General features: G+C 38.5%; 1 protein-coding gene across 1 annotated transcript in view; it reads left to right on the forward strand.

Moving 5' to 3' along the window:
- The first annotated feature begins 15,020 nt into the window (after positions 1-15,020).
- Positions 15,021-22,500, forward strand: part of LOC138005643 (uncharacterized) — an 11,542-nt gene continuing 4,062 nt past the window's right edge. The window contains exon 1 of the mRNA XM_068851839.1: positions 15,021-15,276. Coding sequence (XP_068707940.1) covers positions 15,021-15,276 — 256 coding nt within the window. The remainder of the gene's footprint in view (positions 15,277-22,500) is intronic.

Consider the following 22,500-nt stretch of genomic DNA (forward strand, 5'->3'; position numbering starts at 1 on the left):
GACGTTGCTACGAACAAAGATTGGAAAATGAACGTGTTTCTGCTGGACAATAAAAGCCATTCTCTTCGCTTTTTGTTTGTTTCAAACTTCGCACATGCGCAGTCATTTTTCAGCACTGTCGTTCTAACCCAGTTTTCACTCTGGCAAAGTGTTATTAGAACCCAGTTTTCACTATGCCAAACGTGTTAGCAAAAAAAAATTGGACATGCAGGACTCATTCCGCGGCAAGGAAGCTAGTCTCCTTCGCAGCCGTTTTTTGGATGTCACGCATTGCTCCCCCCAAAGAAACGGCTGCTTAAATCCGAACCACATTCCTTTCCCTTTGTTTTGAGATCATGAGGTAATCTCAAAATCCACCAATCATGTATCGGTAATTTGTCATTGAAGTCAGTTTCCCGCGCGAAAAAGTTTCCAGGTATCACAGAGAATCCCAATGGATGAAAATCCCAAAAAATTGGTAGAAAGCAGTTCTAGGTGCTTCATTTGTTCATCAGCTTCTCTCAAGAACAACAAAATTTTCATTTTCGGAAAAAGTTCACTCGACATTGCTGGAGTCATTCGTTCATCACTATCTGTGGACGTGAGTCGCTACTCAGAAAATAGCGATTTGTTCGTTTGTAGGGACAAATGCTACCAGCGTTTGATAAAATTTCAACAAGCATCAGATAAGGTGAATCAGCTTAAGCGAGAAATTGAAGAGGTCTTCAATACAAGAGAAAACTGCTACAATCGGACGAAGAGAAAATATTGTTTGGCGAGGAAGGTGCGAGAAATACGGTAACGCCTCCAGGAAAGGCATCCAAATCGCTTCACTTCTCGGATACCACTTGTACTTCTTCTGGAGATGCGGCTGCTTTGGCAACACCAATTTATCATGGCGGAACGCCGCTGGTTTCTTGCTTATCTCCGATTCAGGGTCATGCCTATAGCCTTGTCGTGCGTGCTTTTCAAAATTCACAACTGAATTGTTCTGGTCCAAGATTGACATCAACGCCAATTTCGTCGAACCATATCAGTGCGTGACAACTTCTTTAATCGCTACCTTCTGATGCTCATTTAAACTGGGGATTTGGAACTTCGCAGGAGCCAAGGTAAAAGCCTCCTCCAGCGACACCATTATTTTCTTCGAATTGGCTCACAGATAAATTACGAACTGTGATTGGTAAAATGATCTTGGCGGGCCTGCCTCGGGTTTATGTGAGTGAGGCTGTGATTGGCTGAAAAGGGGAAAGGAATGTGGTTCGGGTTTAAGCAGCCGGTTCTTTGGGGGGAGCGTTGCGCAACATCCAAAAAACAGCTGCGAAGGAGACTACAAGGAAGCGGGAAGATCGGATTCTTAACTTTTACCCAAATACTTAAGGGTATATTTTGTATAACATAATGATAGTTTTCTTATTCATGATACACATCTCAGTTTATAATAATGAGCAGTTCTCATTTATAAATTATCGTTACAAAATATTAAAGGAACCCTCCACTGTTTTTACAAATATCGCTTAAAATGTTCCAAATGTGCTTATTAATAGACCTGATATAAAAAAAATGCCTTACCTAGCGAACTGATTTTCTTTTCGATTTTCAAAGAACAGCCTTTCAGCCACTTCGAACTTCCGGCGGCCGCCATCTTGAATAGCGCGCAGTGCACTGTGGGCTGATGACGTATCGTGGTTGCTCGTGTCGCGGCTTCGCGGTAAATTTGAGTTGTAAAATGCCTCACTGCGTAGCTTTTGGTTGCAACAAACAGACTAAATACCGCAAAAACCCAAGTGTAAGCTTCCATGCTTTCCCAAAAGATGAAAGATTTCGCCAAGCTTGGGTTCGAGCGATCGGAAGGACGTCACTGCCAAAAAATCCTCGTCTTTGCTCTGAACATTTTGAAGCCGGCTGCTACGAGGATAGAGTCAGACTTGAGGGTGAACTCCTCGGTTCGTGCCCTTGGAAAAGAAAGCTCAAGCCGGATGCTATCCCCACGATCTTCTCACACAAAAAACCCGCACCTACTCGTCTTACCAGCAGAAAACGAGCAGAGAAAAAACAACGACAAGAGGTTTGTACCCAAAACTCGAGACCTTTCTCTCGAGATATGAGTACTTCATTTTCGTTACATCTTTTTTGTTACAAATCTTTGATTTTTGAAGCAGATCTTCGTTTTATGGTTTGAAATCATTGCCTGAAAGTGTAGTTAATTCGCGGTCGAATTCTTATCTCACCACACATGAAAATAAATTTTGTGTTAGCTAGAAAAGATGACAGATATTTTTTTCTAGCATTAGTTTAATGGTCAATATTCCATCATATTTGGCGCGTTTATAAATCTTCCCTTCAACCTTGAGATCTCCATTTTTCAGCGGTAATCGTCGCACCTTCGCTTTCATCAGAAATACCCATAGATGGGCTCAGATTGTCATCACACTGTTCCATAGTCATCTTTTTTTTTTATTTTTTTTTTTTTTAAAAAAACTTTTTCACTTCTGTTTGATCCTATATCTATCTAGACCCTAGATGCCATGTTACAAAGCACGTCGCATTCGAAAAATGACGAAAATCAAGAAATGGTCATGACAACTGAAGAAATTACTGAAGAAGTCACTAATGAAGAAATTGATACAAGCTTACTAAAAATTGAACGTCCAACCACATGTGAAATGGCTTCGCAAACAGAATGGCCGGAAACAACGAGTGTACAAATCAGTGAAACATCAAGAACCGTAACGGTTACAACCTGTGATGTTGGATGTCAATTCCCCCTTGACATTACAGAGGAAGCTTTATCAGATCATAGTTACGTTTTGAAAACCATCCAAAACACAGCACCCAGCAATTTCTTACCTGACAATGCTGATGACATTGAAAAAGATTCTATTGTTGTTGAAGATGGATATGATTCCCAAGTTGAGCTTTTTTCAGATTTGGATGATGATGCTCCCCCTGTCAGGTGTGAAAGAAGTGAATGTGTAAAACTGAATTCTGAAATGGAGCTAGAAGTTAAAGAACCCATGGACATAATTGTTTCTCAAGAAACAGCCACCAGTGGCTCACAATATACTCCAAGTTTAAAAAATGAAGATGGCTTCGGTACATGCAGCTCTCAGGACTCACAAGAATCTAATGGTGACAGTGCAAACGCATGCGCACATAACACTTACAAAGAACGAGTTTTCATGGTTTATGAGGAACAATTGAAAGAGTTATTAAGATTTTGCCCTAAGTGTGGCTCTCTAATAATACCTGAGAGCACTGTTGAAGTTGAAAATGAAGGCTCTCAGCTTTCTCTAAAACTAACTTGCATCAATAACTGTGAGTACCTGTGGCAATCACAGCCACCATTGGCCAATATAAAAGGTGCTGGAAATCTGCTTTTCACAGCTGGGATCTTTTTTTGTGGCATTCCCTTCTCGAAATTCGTGGCACTGTCGAAGTTGATAAATCTTAAATTCATTGGTAAGGGAACATATTTCAACATTAGAGAACAGTACATCTTTCCTGTTGTAAGAACGACATGGCAGCAGCAACAACAGGAGATTTTCAGTGAATTGAAGGACAGGGAAGGTGGTGCTGTTTTAGCTGGTGATGGACGCTGTGACAGTCCTGGACATTCTGCAAAGTATTGCACTTATACATTTTTAGATGTAACAAGCCAAAAGGTCATTGATTTCAATGTGGTATCTGTGTCTCAAGTAGCTAATTCTAATCAAATGGAGAAAAAGGGATTTGTTGACACTTTAGCAAACATTGAGGCTAATGACATTGAGGTCAAATTGATATCAACTGACAGACACACTCAAATAAAGAAGGAAATGAGAGTAAACCATGCAAACATAGATCACCAGTTTGATCCTTGGCATCTGGCTAAGACAGTCAGTAAGAAGTTATCTGCAGCATCTAAAAAGTCTGGTTGCTCAGACCTTGCACCGTGGATTCCGTCCATTGTCAACCATTTGTGGTGGTGGGCGGAGAGCTGCAATAAAGATCCAGAAGTACTGCGAGAGAAATGGTTATCAGTAATGCACCACATGACAAACAGGCACAGTTGGCCAGGAAACAAGACTTTCCACAAGTGTGACCATCCACCACTTTCACCAGAGCAGCAGCGCAAGAAGAAGTGGCTCAAGCCTGGTAGTGCAGCACATACAGCACTTGTAAACATTGTTAAAGATAAGTTTCTCCTGAAAGACATCATCCACCTCACACAGTTTGTGCACACCACAGCTCTAGAAGTGTATCATTCAATGTACCTCAAGTACTTGCCAAAGCTGCAACACTTCACCCATGATGTCATGAAAGTTGCTACTATGTTGGCAGCACTTGACCACAACAACAACGTTAACAGACCACAGGTAAGCTTCTTGAGATTTTCCCCCTTCTGCAGTGGATAAATTAATAGATGGCTTGTGAAAAAGCAGAAATTATATTTTGTGTAACTCATACTCCAAATCAGTTAATGAATAAAAGAAAGGTTTATTAATATACATACTTTACTTCAAACTAGGCCATCATCCAAGCTGGCGAATGTCAGGGGGAGCCTAGATTTAAAATCTCCTGGAACAAGGTGTCCAAGAGATTTGGAGCTGAACCAGTCCTGGAAGAGAAGTCCTATGAATATCTTGAGGACATGCTGCAAACAGCATTTTTGTTGGCAGCATCAGGAAAGAAGCCAGCCCCTAAGCACAAAGATAGGTCTGGGGTTATGGCACCACTACAAAGGCCTAATCGGAATGACATTATTGAAGCAAGAGTCCGGTTATCTAGATTTAAGAAGAATTAGCTCCTCTGCTAGCTATAGTTTAACCTACAACTAGACTCCATGTGCAAATTTATTAATACAGGGTCACTTATAAATATATTTATTGAGTAATTTTCATTTCAGTGTGGGAAAACCAAAACCCTAAGTTCTTACCTGGCTAATCTCAAATGACAAAGATGATCCAATGAACCAATCAAGATAGAGCAAGATAATATGCCAATGTTCTTTGTAAACTATCATAGACTCTTGCTTAAAATTTACAAAATCGTTTCTCTTTGTTAAAAGAAATATAATTAAGTTCCTTGAAGATACATGTTATCTGATTAAAATATTGTTTTACAGTGAAAATATTTTATATATTTAAAAAGTCTCTCCAGGCTTCATCAAGCTCACTGTCAAATGAGCTGTCATCATCATCTCCTGCTATGTATCCTGTGTACATGCCATCTGGTGCGGGAAATGTAGCTCTGATTTTTTTTACAGCACAAGATGGTATTACACGGCGAATGTTTTTACCAAGGTAGCCATGGGCCCACCAGGTAAACTGCCTGTATGCAGCATACCACAATGACCCGAATAAGAAAATTTTCCAAAATGAGGAGAAAAATATTGTAAGCTATGTTTGCCAATAAATAAAAGCTTAATTTTAAGCTTAACTTGAGTGAAGGTACAGCAATGTGTTGACCGGATTTCATTTTTAGTTTTTCTTTTGTAATGAATATCACTTATAAATATATTGCAGTAGTGTCCTGTTAATAACAGTTGTCTGAAGCATTTTCTGGAACATCATTTATCATCCTAAATAAAAATATTACTTTTGTTTATGTTGTTGAATTTGCTGGATGAGCAATCTGTCTTCTCACTAAAAAGCAACAACCGATTAAGTCGTTTGATAAACTAGATTGTTACACAAGATAACACACCTGTTAGATACTTGTTCCCTATCAGGAAGGCCGGCACTTTCACGATCGTGCAAGCTGACCAAAGCGGTCCATAGTACATCTCTGTTGAGGCACACCGCCTCAAAACTATCGTGTGAAGTAATGCAAGACAGGTCTAGGATGGAATGTCCGGGACAACAGCTAAGTTAGTTCGATCTTTCTGACGAATTTTATACTATAATGGGATCAGGCCACAAATGGTTATTTCTAACAGTACAGAAAACGTTCTCTGTACATTAAATTTCTAAAGAATCAAATGGCCTTTATGAACGAGCAATCTCAAAACAAAGAAATTAACAACAGTTTAATTCCATTACCACAGATTTATTACCACCTCATTTGTTTATACAAAAATAGCTTAAGAAACACGGCTTTTCGGGAAAAAAAAGCATCGATGACCTCTTTACATATACATTGCAGTGTACCTTCAACAATTTTGGACAAAAATGTCAGCTCTTTACAGCAAACGCATTCTTTTTCACTCGGCATTGCAACACATCGTTCACATGAGCACCAAGACGTGTTTGACCGGCGATTCTCGTTTCCTTCATTTGAAACTGAATCTTCTTCTTCTCCTTCTTCTTCTTCTGCGGCACTTTGTGGTTGTTCTTCGCGAGAAGAATACTCCGGCTCAAACTGATACGGCGAAATCTGCGACATGTTTACAATAAACACAGCATGGATCAGGTCAGCAGATTGCAGCGAGCAACCACGATACGTCATCAGCCCACAGTGCACTGCGCGCTATTCAAGATGGCGGCCGCTGGAAGTTCGAAGTGGCTCAAAGGCTGTTCTTTGAAAATCGAAAAGAAAATCAGTTCGCTAGGTAAGGCATTTTTTTTATATCAGGTCTATTAATAAGCACATTTGGAACATTTTAAGCGATATTTGTAAAAACAGTGGAGGGTTCCTTTAAACTTCAACACCATCAAAGCAAGCACTTTGATAGGTTTCCTGGTCATGTCTGCATTGATTTCTTGAAAAACTACACCACGTAAATTTAAGATTTATAACAACGTTCAGCCTCAGCTCAAAAATTAGACGTTCTTATAAAAAAAAGAGTATATTCTTTAATTTTGTACTCACAACTTTTCTGGTTGGTTTAATGCTTCATACAATGATTCTCATGCTCCTGTTTGGGTTTCTTGTACTCCAATAACATTTGCCCAATATTCTGTATTAATTAGTATATCCTAAAACAGTGGATAGCATTGAAGGCATGCTCTGATTGGTTACTCAAACAAAGAATAGGCTTTGCTATTCATCTCTGAGTAACTGGCCCAGGATTTGCCCCCAAAAAGATTGTTATTGTTGCAGGAATAAATAATAAATCATTAGTTAAAATCATCTTTTCGTGTTATATTATCTCACTCAGGGGGGGGGGGGGGGGGGAAGGGGGAGGGGGGAAGCAACTTTCCATACATTCTCTTAAATGAATCCAAATGATGTCCTCACAACTTGCAAAACAATCATGGAGGCATCAGTCAGCGGATTCGTGTATTGTGCAAGAGCAGAATTTGTCATCCCGAAATGTAAACAAAACAAGAAACATGGCGGCCGATGTCGGTGCGAAATGTGGTGGCTTTTTTTAGTTTATACAATGATTTTTTTTTATTTCGAAGCCCTTCAATTTGGAAAATTTACTTCTTGGTGGACATCGTTTTTAACGCACAGTAGTTTCTTCGAAATCAAGGTAAGGCGACATTCTGTAAATGTGTATGACTTCGCATTAAAAAAGCCTCTTGAGCTGGTAAGCTTAAGATTATTGGCTAGGTTATAAAACAGGTTGGTGAGCAAACAGTAATTATCCCTGCTGTATAGTAACTCGCAATTTTCATGTTCCACTAATTTTTTTTATCTTTGTCAATCGGGCGTTCGATTTATGGTATTTGTAGTGAATTACGGTTGTTTCGCCCGAAAGCCTGTTCGCCCGACGCAGATTCGCCCGATGATACCAATCAATGATACTAACAAAATTAGGACAAGGAACGTGAATGTCGCTTATTAATTTTTCGATTCCTCGCGAAAAAATACCTCTTACTAACCTTGTTTTCTCGGTCCGTACTGTAAGTTACGGACCGAGTTTTTTCCTGTTGATTTATGGCCCGCGCGCTTCGCGCTTGGGCCATAAATCAACGGGAAAAAACGAGGATTCGTAACTTATAGTACGGACCGAGAAAACAAGGTTAGTAAGATATTTGTTATATCTCTGAGGTTAACCGGCGTGCGGGCAAGGAAACTAGTCAAAGTGAAGTGGAAGGTTCAACTGCCAAAAAGAATGCCGTGCCAAAATCCCAAAAACTAAATCTTCTTGGCTGTTAAGTTTGAAATAGTTGCTTGCAAGATTCAAACAGTTTTCAGTACAATTTTATGCAACAGAAATGACATGAAAAACTGGCTAGATGATGTTTTGTTGCAAAGTTGCAAACTGATCATGCGATGTCTTGGTTCATTATCAATACCAAGCTAGTTCCGAGGGGGCCCTTCGGTAATTACGCTAAATCTATGTTTTCAGCATTCACAACTGACGATAAAATTAAGCTGCGACTTATGATGGAATTAAGCAGCGTACACTGGGTTGCCTGTGGTACGTGTTACACAAGTGGGGGATCACTAAGACCATTTGAAGGTCACCCACACGTCGCGCCAGCAGAGGCCCTTCACGTTTACACCCCATATTTTGTAATGTCCTGTCCCATTTTGAGGTCTTTTAGTTTTTTAAGCTTTGGTACTAAGTTCAGTTTAAACATAACAAAACACGCTCTTGAGTAAAATTCACTCGTTTCTTCTTTAAATAAATACTATAAGTCTGCAAAAAACTAACTGCAAATTGCTCTGACGGACGTTTTCCAGCATGTCATGCATGTCTTGCAGTTGCACTAAGCAAACGTTTATTGCACACACTAAGAAAGGACTGAAGATGTTGTTTCCGCTTCACAATTCCTCTTCTTGTTAGTCTAATCTGATGCTAGGTCAAAACATTGTTTGGCTTTACCTGTGCGCCAAAAAGTACCGTAAAAGCCAGGAGTTAACATAGTTCTATATAACTCTGAATCAAATTCTCATCGAAAGACAATCGATCGCAAAAACATGAAAATTTCTGCGGATTTTGAGACCCGTTTTAAGCGTCGCATTTTACAAGTACCGAATCTAATGCAACTGAGCGAAAACAATAGATTTTTCTCAGACTTGCAACCATTTGATTGGTGAATGCTAATGTTGCTTACCATCCATTGTTATCATTGAAACCATAAAACAATAAAAAAAGATCACATCTTTCAATGAATGCTGATTCCATTGTTACATAATTCAAAGCACAGTGAAAAAATGCCGCGAGTGTAACCCTTAACGTGATTGCAAGTTTTTTTTTTTAAATTCTGTTAGTTTACATTATTTTAGTCGACTCAACCAATCCATAATTTCCTGTAAACTGTTTCACATCCTATACTTAAAGCAGCGTGCGCTGCCTACAAACAATGCATTACATATCCTTTTGTTAATTTTTTCCATTGCAATTCAAATTTGGTCGCGTTTTCAAGTTTTCCATTACAATTCACATTCATTTCTTGCACTACAATGTATAGACGTAGTGTAAAACCCATTTTACACTATTATTTTAAGTGCTTTATTTCTTGCCATTTATTTGCGAAGTGCTCTCCGACACAAAAAGCATGCTAACTTGCAGCCAGGCTCCGTTTAAATTCGGCGGCCTTATTACACCGAGGCAGAGAAATAGTTACAAGTTTTACAGAATAGTTTGAGACTGTGAACGTTACGAAGTTGCGTCTATTTCTCGACTATGATAGGTAGTGTTAAATTCTCCTTTCGGGCGAAACATCTGCATTTTCGAGACCAGCGCGAAAAACCAATAGCGTAATGTCACTTGTTGTACGTGAAATTTCGTAGTGTGGTTTGCAAAGATCGATCACATATCGATCGGCTATTCAGTTTTGTAAACAACTGCAGTCACTTTGACAGCACTTTGATGATCAGTACATGTATTTTGGAAATAGTTCAGTAGTTGTGTCCGCTTCAATTCTCTACAAAATTCGCCCTTTGTAATGTGTTTTTATTCATCAATCTTTTCAAAAGTACAACGATCTGATTGTTTTAGTGGAACGATCGGACTTGGAGCGAAATGACCAGATATCACCGTAAAGAGCAGTGAAATCAGCTCGAAATTGACATTCAACTGTGTTAAGTTTCATCAAAGCAATGAATAAAATACATACAAATTTTCGCTTCGCTTTCTTCCTGCGGGGTGGCAATACGTCTTCCGTTGTAGTCGCTTCTTGTTCGTCGACAGGGTAGACACTAATAACAGCAGTTATCTCTTTCTGGGTCTTTGTACCCCACAACACACCAACTTTTTTCCGTTACAGGGTAAGTTACACTGTGAAATGTTTCCTTCAACTTGTCCCGCCACAATGTCGCGAACACATTGTGAGACAAGTTGCACGAAACATTTCACAGTGTAACGGCGCCTTAAGAAAGAAACTTTTAGCTTGGAAACCTTGAGACTGTAAAACAAACATGAGGTCTATGTTGTCTGGACATTTGCAAGGTAAGTTAGAAAGAAAAGCACTTAATAGGGTGAGATGTTGCTTTCTATCCCGTACATTCTAGTGTTGTGCTCGCTGCTAATACCCACAGAAACTATACTGCTCGAAATTTTGAAGGTAAATTCGGGAAGAGTGAATTTTCGCTCGGAATATCGGAACAAATTATCAGTGAATGCGAATTTTCGCTCGAAATTTCGGGACGAATTATCGGTCAAAGCGAATTTTCCCTCGAAATTTCGGAACGAATTTTTGGTCAAAGCGAATTTTTGCTCGAAAATTCGCGTCAAATACAACAATAGGCATTGCGAAAATTCGGCAAATTTTCTGCGAACTTTTTTTTTACTTTTTCACAATACTGTAAGTATAGCATCGGACAGCTTTACCCCATGATAGAACGAAGCATGATCTGCGCAAAGACTGTGATATATCGCCGTCGTAGCCCAAGAATGAGCAAAATACATCCGTGGATGGTTTGCTTTGAACTTCCCATGCTAGAGGAGGTCTTCGATCTTATGCAAAAGGAGATCCTTGGTATAACAAGATATGGGATATCTTGTACGCCATTTCATGAAAAAAGAACCTAAAAAATTATTGTTTACAAACCCAAGAATTCTTGTCCGATCTTGCCGAAGACTCGTCAGAATTCACCTCACACTGCACTAGTCGAAAAGTGAAAACTTCTGCTGTCTGCCGACAAAAATTCCGCTAGTTTGCGGGCTGTCATTCGCACCGGCAAAAAAAAAAAACCTTTTAAATTGTATGGGGATAAAGATCAGAAATGTGTCTAACAGTAAACTGAAAAATAGTTCATATTTAAGTCCTTCATTTCCTCTTTCACATGTGAATAGGATAATTATAACACAAAATTTAATGCTGCATTGCAAAGTATTGGAACGTACATGTTGAAAAAGCCCAGATGCAAAATCAGCCAAGCTGCCTGATTAGATGTATATTCTTCGAGATAAGGTAGTTCTTAAAAATCACAAAAATCCCAGATGATCTAAAGAAATTTCAGCGCGGGGGGCGTGCCGACATCTCAAGATTTTGGTATACCTTGCCGCTGTTTGTCACTCGTGTTGGCAAAACAGAAGATTCGGGCATGTCCAGAGGATAAAACGATCTCTCGCCTTCGATAAAGTAGGCAGGGAAAGGCCAAATAACAAATCTCAGACAAGAAAGAGTTGAGGCTAAGGATTACAGTATTTCGTTCATTTTAAAAGCTTAATAGAATCAAAAGAAGATGTAACCTTTTCAAAGAAAGAAAAACATATGAAACTGACTAGATTTTTATTTTCACAACGTTTCGAAGTCATCGTAACTCCATTATCAAGTGATAAATAAATACAAGTGCTAGAGTTTAAATAGATGGAAAGCATAATTTGCATACTAGGTGTTGTAAAGAATGTAAACATTGTCTAGTACGAACTATGCTTGAGTGCAAAAAGTACATTTAAACTAACAACAGGGTAATTCCACCATCACAGATGTTACATTCAGACTCAGTTTTATACATTTAAACTTTTACTAATAATATATGAAAATGATTTTTTGCAACTTATCTTCAATATATGTGTTTACAAACATTGGTTGGTTAAATAGGTAATTTTGTTTCCCAATTTGACCTCTTTGATAAAGAGAAAATAAACAGAAAAAGGTACGTCATGGACGTTACATAAAAACAACTACTCCTATAAATACATTTCCATTAAATCAAGATTCCTGTGAATTTTGAATGTTCTCGATAAGAAGTTCTCCATAAATATCTAGCTTTGGGAACATGTTAACTAAAAATGTAGTGGGCAATTTCATTTCTCTTAGGTCCTTTTGTAGAATCCTTTTTAAGTGTTGTCGTGGATGTTACATTCAATGTCACGGACGTTACACTGTGTGAGTTGTTGTCCCAATCCACCGAATAAGGAGGCTTTATTCTTTACTAAATACAGGAAATGATTATCTTGTGTTAGATATAGGTATTACATGTACATGTGTATCTTTTACAAGTGACTAGTAGATAATATGGTCAGCAGCCTCAGCCTGTGAGCATGCACCTGAGCCTGCAGTTTTGGGAATACTGCTGACCAAAATTCAAATTCCATAGCTAAAGCACATGTATAATTGCCAACTTTGTCTGAAATGAATCCCTTTAAAAAGCCTGTAAATGGAGCAGAAAGAAACAGAAATTACCAGACATGGAGCGCAAACGTGCAAGTAGAAAGAAAGTTTTGAGTCCATTGGAAGCTGAAAAGCAGAGAATAAAATGCAGAGAAAGAGTTAGATTGCACAGGTTAAAGAAAAAAGCAGCTGCTACAGGAACTCCAGCCCCTGCTCATGATCCCAATGATATCGCATTTGCATACAAATCTACTCAAGCTTTAGGAAAGGCAGTGCACAAACTCACTCCTCTTCTTCCTCACAGCCCAAGAAAAAGAAAGGCGGTTATATTAAAACTTGCCAAATCTAGTGGTCTATCATTGTCAGATAACACCCAGCATTCACCTAGTGGAAATAAGAAAATAGATGAATCCACAGTTCAGTGTGTTAAAAAATTCGACTTTCAAGATTCAATAGCTCAGCAAGCCCCAGGACGCCGTGACTATGTGATAGTAAGACAGCATGGTAAGAAGTCAAAACTCCAAAAGAGACACTTAATGTGGTCTTTGAAAGAGACATTTGGATTGTTTCAAAAAGAAAATCCTGATATCAAGATAAGTCTAAGTAAATTTAGTTCCCTGCGACCAGTGAATGTTTTATTACAGTCATCAATGCCAAGAGAAGTTTGCCTTTGTAGGTATCATGACAATGTGAAGAATCTTTGTGACTGTTTAAGTAAAGAGATTTCCAGTTTTCCTCACTATTCTGGATCATTTGTTGACCACCTAGTGTGTAACAGCAGCACAGAAGAATGCATGCTGAGTAAATGTGAAAACTGCCCAAACTGGCTACCAGATGTCAAGAAAGATGCCCCTCTGGATGACCTTATTAAATGGAGTCAATGGGAAAGAGTAACCCATACAATAACAACAAAACAAGGCAAGCCAAAAATTGTCAATAAGATGGAGAAAGTGATAAAAGAGGGAACTGTTGAAGAGGCACTTGACTGTCTTCAAGGTCAAATTCCCTGTTTCCTAGAACATGTCTTCATTAAAAGAAGGCAATCAACTCTTTCTGAAGACCGCATAGCTCAGTTGAAAGCAGATGAAGCTGTTATTCAGGTAGATTTTGCAGAAAACTATACCTGCCAATACCAAGATGAAATAAAAGCTGCTCACTGGAGCCAAGAACAAGTAACATTGTTCACTGTAGCCATTTGGGTCAAAGATGCAAGCAACACCACAACCTGTAACTCTCATGTCATTGTGAGCAATGACCACAGCCATGAAAAAAAATCAGTTGCTGTTTTTGTGGACTTTGTGGTCAATTCTTTGATAAGGATGAGTTATCCACAGATTAAAGTCGTTGATATCTTCTCAGATGGGCCCAATTCCCAGTTTAAGAACAGGTACATGGCCAATTTCTATAGAGTATTACAGAGAAAACGAATGAAGATTAAATGGCATTTTTTTGCCACTTCACATGGAAAAGGAGTTGTTGATGGCTTGGGGGGAACCGTGAAAAGAGTTGTGTGGACTGCAGTGTCGACCAGAAAAGTGCCACAGGTGTTAAATGCAGAGGAATTTGCCAAAGTTGCTACCCAAATGTGCAAGTCAATAGGCATTCACCTGTATCTGAATGAAGACATTGACAAATCCAGCAGCAAACTGGGCCTTGATGAATGCTTTAAACAGGCAAAACCCATTCCTGGAATAAAAAAGATCCACTGCTTGGACCCAACAGATGGAGATCATCTGCATTGCCGTCTGTACTCAAATCAACCCTCTATACATGACAAAATTGATTTGTCAAGTGACAACTCAGGTTGCGCAGATAGTGAAGTTTCAGTCTCTGAAGCTGGATGCAATGATGCTGTAAGTGTTGATGATGATGACAATGGCAGCGATGATGAGGATGATGATAGTGTTGATGATGATGATGATGGCAGCAATGATGAAGTTGAGGGAAATGTTGATGATAATGATGATAGCAACAGCGATAATGACAGTGTTGATAATAATAGTGATGGTGCCAGAGACAGTGATATTCAAATTGAATTAGGCTTGCCTAATCACATCAAAGAATGTTACAACAAAGAGTGTGATGAGTTTGAACTTCACCCATGCAGTAACTTTCTGGTACACTTGATCATGGGCGAAGGAGTTGATTTTGAGGGTGATTCATTAATTGTTATGAATGACTTGAAAGAATTGGAAGGAAATCTGCCTCAAGATGAAATGAAATGGCTTTCGAATTTTGTCATTGATTCATATCTAAAAATACTAAAATCAGAAAGCGCTGGTGTTGAAGTGTTTGGGTGGGAAGAATTTGAGAAAGGAGCGGGGAAAAGGAAAGTGGAACAGCTTCTTCAAGGAAAAGGGAATCTATTACAGCAAAATGCAGTATTTTTCCCCCGCAACAGTCCAAACAGTGAGCATTGGTTTCTTGGAGTGGTGCTTCCAATGGAAAAGAGTCTTGTTGTCCTTGATAGTTTGCCTGGGCAATTCGTTAAGACGGGTGAAAAAGATGATGTCATTCCTCCAAAGGACAGACACGTCTATCAACATCTGCGAATGGTCTTTCTATGTCAATAAACCGGGTGAGATTCCCCAACAAGTGAATCAATTTGATTGTGGTGTTTTTACTTGTCTATACGCAAGATGTTTGGCAACCAAATGCCTCATGATAACTCAGCCACACATTCCAGCATACAGGAAACTGATGATTAAAGAACTACATCAAAAGAAGCTTTCTCCCCTTCCACCAACACCTGTCCAAAAAGGAGAATACTATGCAGTTGACTTTGTGAAGAATTTTTACATTGGCAGAGTTTTGGATGTCACCAAAGATTGTGTACAGTTTAAGTTTCTGCATAAAGTTGGGGCAACAACGTTCCATTGGCCTAGAAGTGAGGATGTGGACCAAGCACACACTTCAAGTATATTTTATGGTCCAGTTACAGTACCTGGTTTTACAAGTGGACCTTTCACAATTCCAGAACTGTCACACGTAGAAAAACTTTTCAAACTCATTAGAAAGTTGAGAAAGTTCTCAAAGCAATGACAGTACAATGTAAACTTTATGACTGTACAGCATAAAGTGAACATTTCGAAATTCAGCCACCGCTTGGCTACTGTTATTTGACATATCAGTGTTTTAATGTTTGATTGCTGTATGGAGCTACTTTGTGTATTTTACAGACTTGCATATATGTTTGCCTACTTTTCGTTATGGGCTTGTTTTGTATAAGTTTCAAAACAATTAAATGTGTTGTGTTCCAAATATTGAAATATATAACTATATCAGATGGACTGATAGCTGTACAACATCAATGGTTTAATTGTTCTTCAATTGCTTTTTCAAGGAGAGGGAAAAAAACAGACTTAATGTCACGGATGTTACGTAACATCCGTGACAAAACTTGTAATCACTGTCCCTCTTTTCAGAAATAATTTGGAAGAAATTTTACATGACATGTGATTACCGTATTTACCCGTGTATAGGTCGATCCCATGTATAAGTCGACCCCCCATTTTTGATGGCAAAAAACGGACTTTCTTAATTTCTTTGTCAAATGTTCATGGGACAATAATCTTGTATTCTTCGATTTCTGGAAATGTGGATACACAAAAAAATCAGGGCCTCAAGCGCTTAATAGTTTTGTTGTTCAGCAGCTGTTGTATATGCGGGCGTTTTGTCCTTGAGTTTCGAAAAAGTTCTCTGAAAATCGAACATGTAAACCTCAAACTCACCTGTTTCGTTGTTCAAGGATAAAGGGCTTTAGAGGTAAGCACAATGCAACATCACAGAGGCAGGAGTCAATCTTTGAAAATAACTTGCGAACGATGCGAAAATGTGCAAGGTTTAATTGGTCCTTGACTTACAATTTCTCAAATGACAAACAAAATAAAACTCATAAACCAAACAATACGAAGTTTGCAAAAGCATTTAAATCTGCCAGGCTTGTATAAAGAATAAAAAACAATCATTACTAACCAGCATTTTCACGCAAACACGAGCGACGATGCTTGCACGCAAACACGAAGTATTGCGCCAGGTTACTAAGCCGTTGAACGATCGTGTTTTATTCGAAGAAACAGAAATGCCTTATAGAGCTTTCCACCTTTGGAAAACGAAAATTTCCAGTGTCTATTTCATATTTGTGCTTGTGAGTATCTTCAACATTTAGAGTTGGACAAATTCTTTTTTATTTCAACTGGAATTGCTTACATTCGTTTTGAAGTTTTTTGTCATTCATTTTGAAGTCTTTTACAATGTACGTCGGCTTTTGTCCATTGCGTTCGTTATGCCCAAGACAACATTATTATGTTAATTTTGAATAAATTACTTAGCTGGAACTTGGCTCAAAATCTTTGACCCGTGTATAAGTCGAGGGCGATTTTTGGAGCTTCTTTTGAGGCCATAAAAGGTCGACTTATACACGGGTAAATACGTAGTTCCCTGCAAGGTATTAATTGTGATGTAAACGTTTTAAGTTAAAAAATATTACATGCTTAGTTTCCATTAGTTTAAATATGCATTGCAGCGATTGATCATCAAAAGAAAAATCAACACTTACATACTTTGTGTCCCCCCCTGAGAACAGTTTTGCCCAAGGTAATAAAAAACATTTTGCAGTACACTTTGACATGTCTACAATGCACTGCGGGTAATAATTCAATCAGAAACACAGTTTTAAAAACAATGATTTTCACATTTCTCATGTGGAATTGCCCAACACCTACTATGGAAATAATGCTTTCCATCTATTTAAACTCTAGCACTTGTATTTATTTATCACTTGATAATGGAGTTACGATGACTTCGAAATGTCCTGAAAATAAAAATCTAGTCAGTTTTATAAGTTTTTCTAAACCTATCCAAACAATTTGAAAATACATGTATCTTTTTAGTTATCACCAGAATAGTTGTGATAGTAATAGGTTCATCTGGAAAATGCCTTGTCTCCGGCATTGACCTGCCATGTAGACTTTTGGTGCGAGTGCAGAAAAGGATAGTTTGAGGCAAGACTACTGCTTTCGTTATATGATGAGGTGTGTAAAGGGTGAGTCACCTGAATGTGTTTAGTGTCTGCTGAGTATTTGATCAAAACTCTGTCTTTTTGTCTTTCATATTGATAACAAAGTACCCAAGAAGACCAGAAATCAAAGCAGGAAATGCCAGAAAAAATCAACGAAGGAGGGAGTTCATTGTTCAGATAACCAGTCAAAGAGTGAGTTTTGTCTTCTTAATTGGAACCCCTTTTGAACTACTTATCAGCAATTCAGCTCTCGTATATAGGAATATAACAGGTCTTTTCCATTGATAGATAGGGGACACGTTGGAATAGAGCTCTCCCCTCTGAAAAAGTGAGGTCGATAGGAAATGACGTGCAGGCTAGACGTTGTGTGTTGTCTCCAATTGAGTTGGCTTCTGTTGCACAATATTTTCTACCTTCAGTTTGACTATTTGTTGCATTTGACAGAGGAAAACACATTGTAATGGTGTCAGTTTTGCGTGTTCCTTGGGTATCAATAATTGTGATGGCATAAGGATTTCTGCATTTGTACACCGTTGTGGACTGGCTGACTGGTACAAATGGCCTTGATATCATGCGATGGTGTAAAACACAGATTCCCGTTTTTTCTACTGTACTTAAGTCCTGTTCAGTTGAATGGGGTTTAAACACCGGGATGGGTGACCATCATCGTTTCTTGGTGAGTAGCATAGTGGTGACTATCTGACTCGTGGACACCACGACGACACGCAGTGGTCGAAAGGAATAAATTGCTTGTTTCTCACAGCTCTGTACCGCTTTGTATCCACTAAAGGAGACTACAGTATACTATCATCCCAGAAAACTAATTTTTGCATAACAGAACATTACATGTAGTTTTAATGTCATATGGTGTACTCACTACCTTCCTATTCACCTAGAAACTATAGTGATATCCCATAAAAAACAGATTGCCTTTATTGTTAAGTTTTCTAAGCATTAAAGAGGGTGATGTTTACCGCTTGGAAAGACAGTCTATTGATTCCCATTATAAAACACCAGTAATCCTTAACTGTCTTTAATAAAATGATTAGCAACAAAATAATGGTCAAAATACTTGTAGTGTGATACCTTCATTGCTAAAAAAATACTATAACTAATCAATGACAAAACAGGAGTCGAACACACCTCACTAATCCTAGATTATTGCTACAAGTTTAAAGATTGTTTAATAGGGAGCACATCTGATAATCATCTCCAACCGGTTAGTGTGGTGGCAGACGTGCACAAAATCGAGATAAGTGCCCTTAAGGACATTCGAGCCAATTGTTACTGCGCATCCTTACAGCGCACGCAAATTCACATGCCACGTCATGCATAGGGCGCGCGTGCTAAGTACTAAAATGAACAATGATAGGGCAGATGGCCAGTGCTATAGCTTTGCTTGGATTTAACGATCTTGGATGTTCGGTGACCCCTACTTTTCTTTTCAGAAACAGATTTTATTTACAATTATCTCCACATTGGCCAAAAATGAACAAAAACATCAATGTGGGAAGCTAAAAAAAATTCAAGAATTCTGTCCTCGGGACATGGAATCCTGCCATGGTATGGTAGCTAAATGCAAACTTGTTCTTTAAGGAACCTCAACAGTTAACTAAATTCACTTCATGGGTCCACTTAAACATGTTTGGTAGAGAACATTTCACTTCAAAGATATAATTGCAATATTTTTGGGCTTACAGACACTGTGGCCTTATTGGCTAAAGAAGCCGGATTTTTTCAGATTTAGGGTGTTCTGCCGGGCAAGTTCTCTCCAAAACAAAGTCGGTGACCCCCATTTTTTTTACATTTCTGACATCACTAACTCATAATCTTTCAATGGTAAAATTTGCAGAAAAAATCAACGTCCTTAAGAGGCTTTTATTATGAAAGCCATGGTTTCAATCAAGGATGGCTCCATAGAAACAGATCTTTACACCAAACCTGCCGACAAACATCAATATCTTCTCACTTCATTTTGTCACCCCCATCATACCAAACCCTCCATCCCTTACAGCTTGGCCCTCCGACTATGCCGTGTTTGTTCCAGCCATGACACATACTTACAACGCACAAATAAACTAACAAACTACCTAGCTAACCATAGTTTCGACAGAAATTTCCTCAAAACTCAAATACAGCAGGCCTCTGACATTTTGCGATCTGACGCGCTTAAGAAGAAAATGACAAGACCATTTCTCTTGTTATCATATGCAACCCAACACTACCTAACCTCACTAGCATCATTCACAAACATTCCAACATACTTTATTCATCAGACCGTTGCAAAAACGGTTTCAAAACGCTTCCTACGGTGGCTTACCGCCATTTTGAAAATGTTAGTGACATTCTTATTAGGGCCCAATTGACTGAAACACCTTGTAATAGTAATTCTCCCAGTTCTTTTCGATGCAGAAGTAAAAACTGCACCACCTGCCCCTATATAGAACACGGTCGTAATGAATGCACCTTTCATTCTACGGGTGAAAGCCATAAAATCAAATATCACATTACTTGCAACACTTACAATGTTATTTACATGGTTCAATGTAAATTATGTAATCTTCAGTATGACGAGGAAACCAAACGTCGCCTTCAAGACCGTTTTAATGAACACAAACGCCCTATACTCAATCCCACTAGTAGTTATATCCAGGCCGCAGTCTCAGAACACTTTCTTAGCAATAACCATTCACACAATTCATATGTTACTCATTCCCATTGAAAAGCTCATCAATCAATGCAACTCTTTTACTGATGAATGCTGGTATTGGCCAGCCGAAATATCATTAAAAGATACATCTTCGTGTTGTTTTACCAGTCATGCAGCAGTCTACTTGACTTTCACAAATATTTTAAATGATCACAATCTTCTCTGATCCAATGCTGTTCAAGATTTATCGTCGACGGTTTTTTGCAAAGGTTTTAAAATCTAAACTTTGCTATGAAAGTAAATTTATTTCCCGTTAATGAATTAGACCTAACTCTTTAACAGACCTGCTTCCCTTATTCAAGCATTTTGTCCATAGAGAGGGCCTTGAGCCAGCAGAGGAAAAAAAGATGTCAGCGAAAGGTAAAAAAAGAACTTTTCCATATTGCAGAGTCATGGACAGGGGAAGAAAAAGAAGCTGTCTTTAAGTATCTTTGCCACTGGATCAGGAAAGGACATGTATCAGGAAAACTAGACTGTGAGCAATGTATTTCAAGACAAATGGCTCCCTAGACCACAGGAAATGGACCGAATTAAAGTATTTCGTTAAGAACTAGATTAACAATAGAAAGAACGTCCTTGCCCCCAAGAATTAGAATTAGTTAAGGTTAAGGGTTTAGGAGACTCATTGCAGCGGGGACAGAAGTGGCTTCCATTTCTTTGAATTTCTTATTGTGTTGCTTTCCAATTGGTGCGTCTGTTTCAGGGAAAGCAAGAAGTTGTTTTGGGTTGGGGATCGTTCTTTCGAACGGCAAATCCAAATGTAGTGCTTAGCCATTAGGCAAAAAAAACTAATTTGGAGTTTAAAATTGGAGTCGTTTGGCTTCAGGCCTAAGGCCGTTTCCATTCCTAAGTGGTTCTCTTTTGAAAGCACGTGGCACGCCTGCATCCATATAGAGAAGTCATTCCAAAAACTTCTACTTTTTTCACATCCCCAGAATAAATGTAACAGATCTTCTTTTTTATCATGGCAGAAGGTGCATGTTCCGTCCTCTCTAATTCCTATTTTTTGCAAAAAATTATTGGTCGCTAGCCGTCTATGTAAAAATCTGAAATTGAAGTCAATTAATTTGGAACTCTTTGTACACGCAGTAAACAATAGGTAGGCTTTTCTCCAGTCAATTTTTACCTTGGCTGTGGACCCGATATCTTTCTGCCACCTCTCTTGAGATAATAGCGGTCGTTCCGCTTGGTCAGAAATTAATTTCTTGTAAACTATTCTCGATGGTTTTTGGTGCTTTAGGAACGTGTTCATGAAATTGTCATACTTCAGCTGAGACCTCGGAATCTGTTGCTGTAAAGGTTTAACAGCAGAGATTATGCCAAAAAAAGTTAGTGGTCTGACTTTCGAGTTGATATGTATTTTGAAAGCTGGCAAGGGAAAGAAGGTTGTTAGAATCATCCATTAAGTGTTTTACTTGTGTTATACCTTTGGAAAGCCAATCTTTGCATAGAACTGGTGCATTGTTTATCCTTATTAATGAATTTTGCCACAGAGGTAGAGCTAGAAAGTGATCTTTGGACACTATTTCTTTCTCAAAGAAGGTCTCAGACCATATTCCTATAACTTCTTTAACGAATGGGTCTTCTATGTTTCGATTATTGATGTCTTTTTTGTTTAGGTTCCCTTTAAAGACGGCGTTGCCTCCATATGTTGCGAGTTCTAGATCGAAAAAAACTTTCCATTTGCTGCAGTTTTCTGTGTTCAGGTATTTTTTAATCCAGGTAGCTTTAAGGGATTTGTTAAAAGTTGTAATATCGATCATTTTGAGTCCACCTTCAGAATAATCATTTATCATAACCTTGCGTTTAATTTTATCACCTTTATCATTCCATAAGAATTTAAAAAACATCCTATTTATCTCTTTAATTGCATGGTGCTTAGTTTGCAACGATGTGAGTACGTATACAAGTTGCGATGCCACTAGGCTCTTCAGAACAACAATTTTCCCTATTAAGCTAAGTGTACGAAATTTCCAGCATCCTAAGATAGATTTAACTGTCGTAAGCTTTTCGTTGTAATTTAAAGATATTGCCGTATCCTGATCCGTTGCGAACCAAACACCCAGTGCCTTAGTCTTTCAATTTTTTCCATTTAAAATTCATTTCGGGGCAAAATGTTTGATTGCTGTTTGTTTTAGACCCTATCCAGAGAGCTTCTGTTTTCTTGTCATTCAGTCTGAGGCCAGATATTTTACCAAAAGCTTCTATCAAAGAAAGCGAACACTTAAAGGATTGTTCAGATCCATCTAAGGTGGGCAAGTTGATGTGGAAGCAGCTTCTGTCACTTGCGTTACGGTTCAGTGAGGTTTCTTACAGATTGTTATCGAACTGCTGTTGTCGTTACAGCTCGGTGTACTCTATCACTAGACCTTGCAAGTTTGCAGGTTTTTTTTTTTTAAAGGTATTGAGTA

The sequence above is a fragment of the Montipora foliosa genome, chromosome 6 (assembly GCF_036669935.1).
Source record: "Montipora foliosa isolate CH-2021 chromosome 6, ASM3666993v2, whole genome shotgun sequence".
In the NCBI taxonomy this organism is placed as follows: domain Eukaryota; kingdom Metazoa; phylum Cnidaria; class Anthozoa; order Scleractinia; family Acroporidae; genus Montipora; species Montipora foliosa.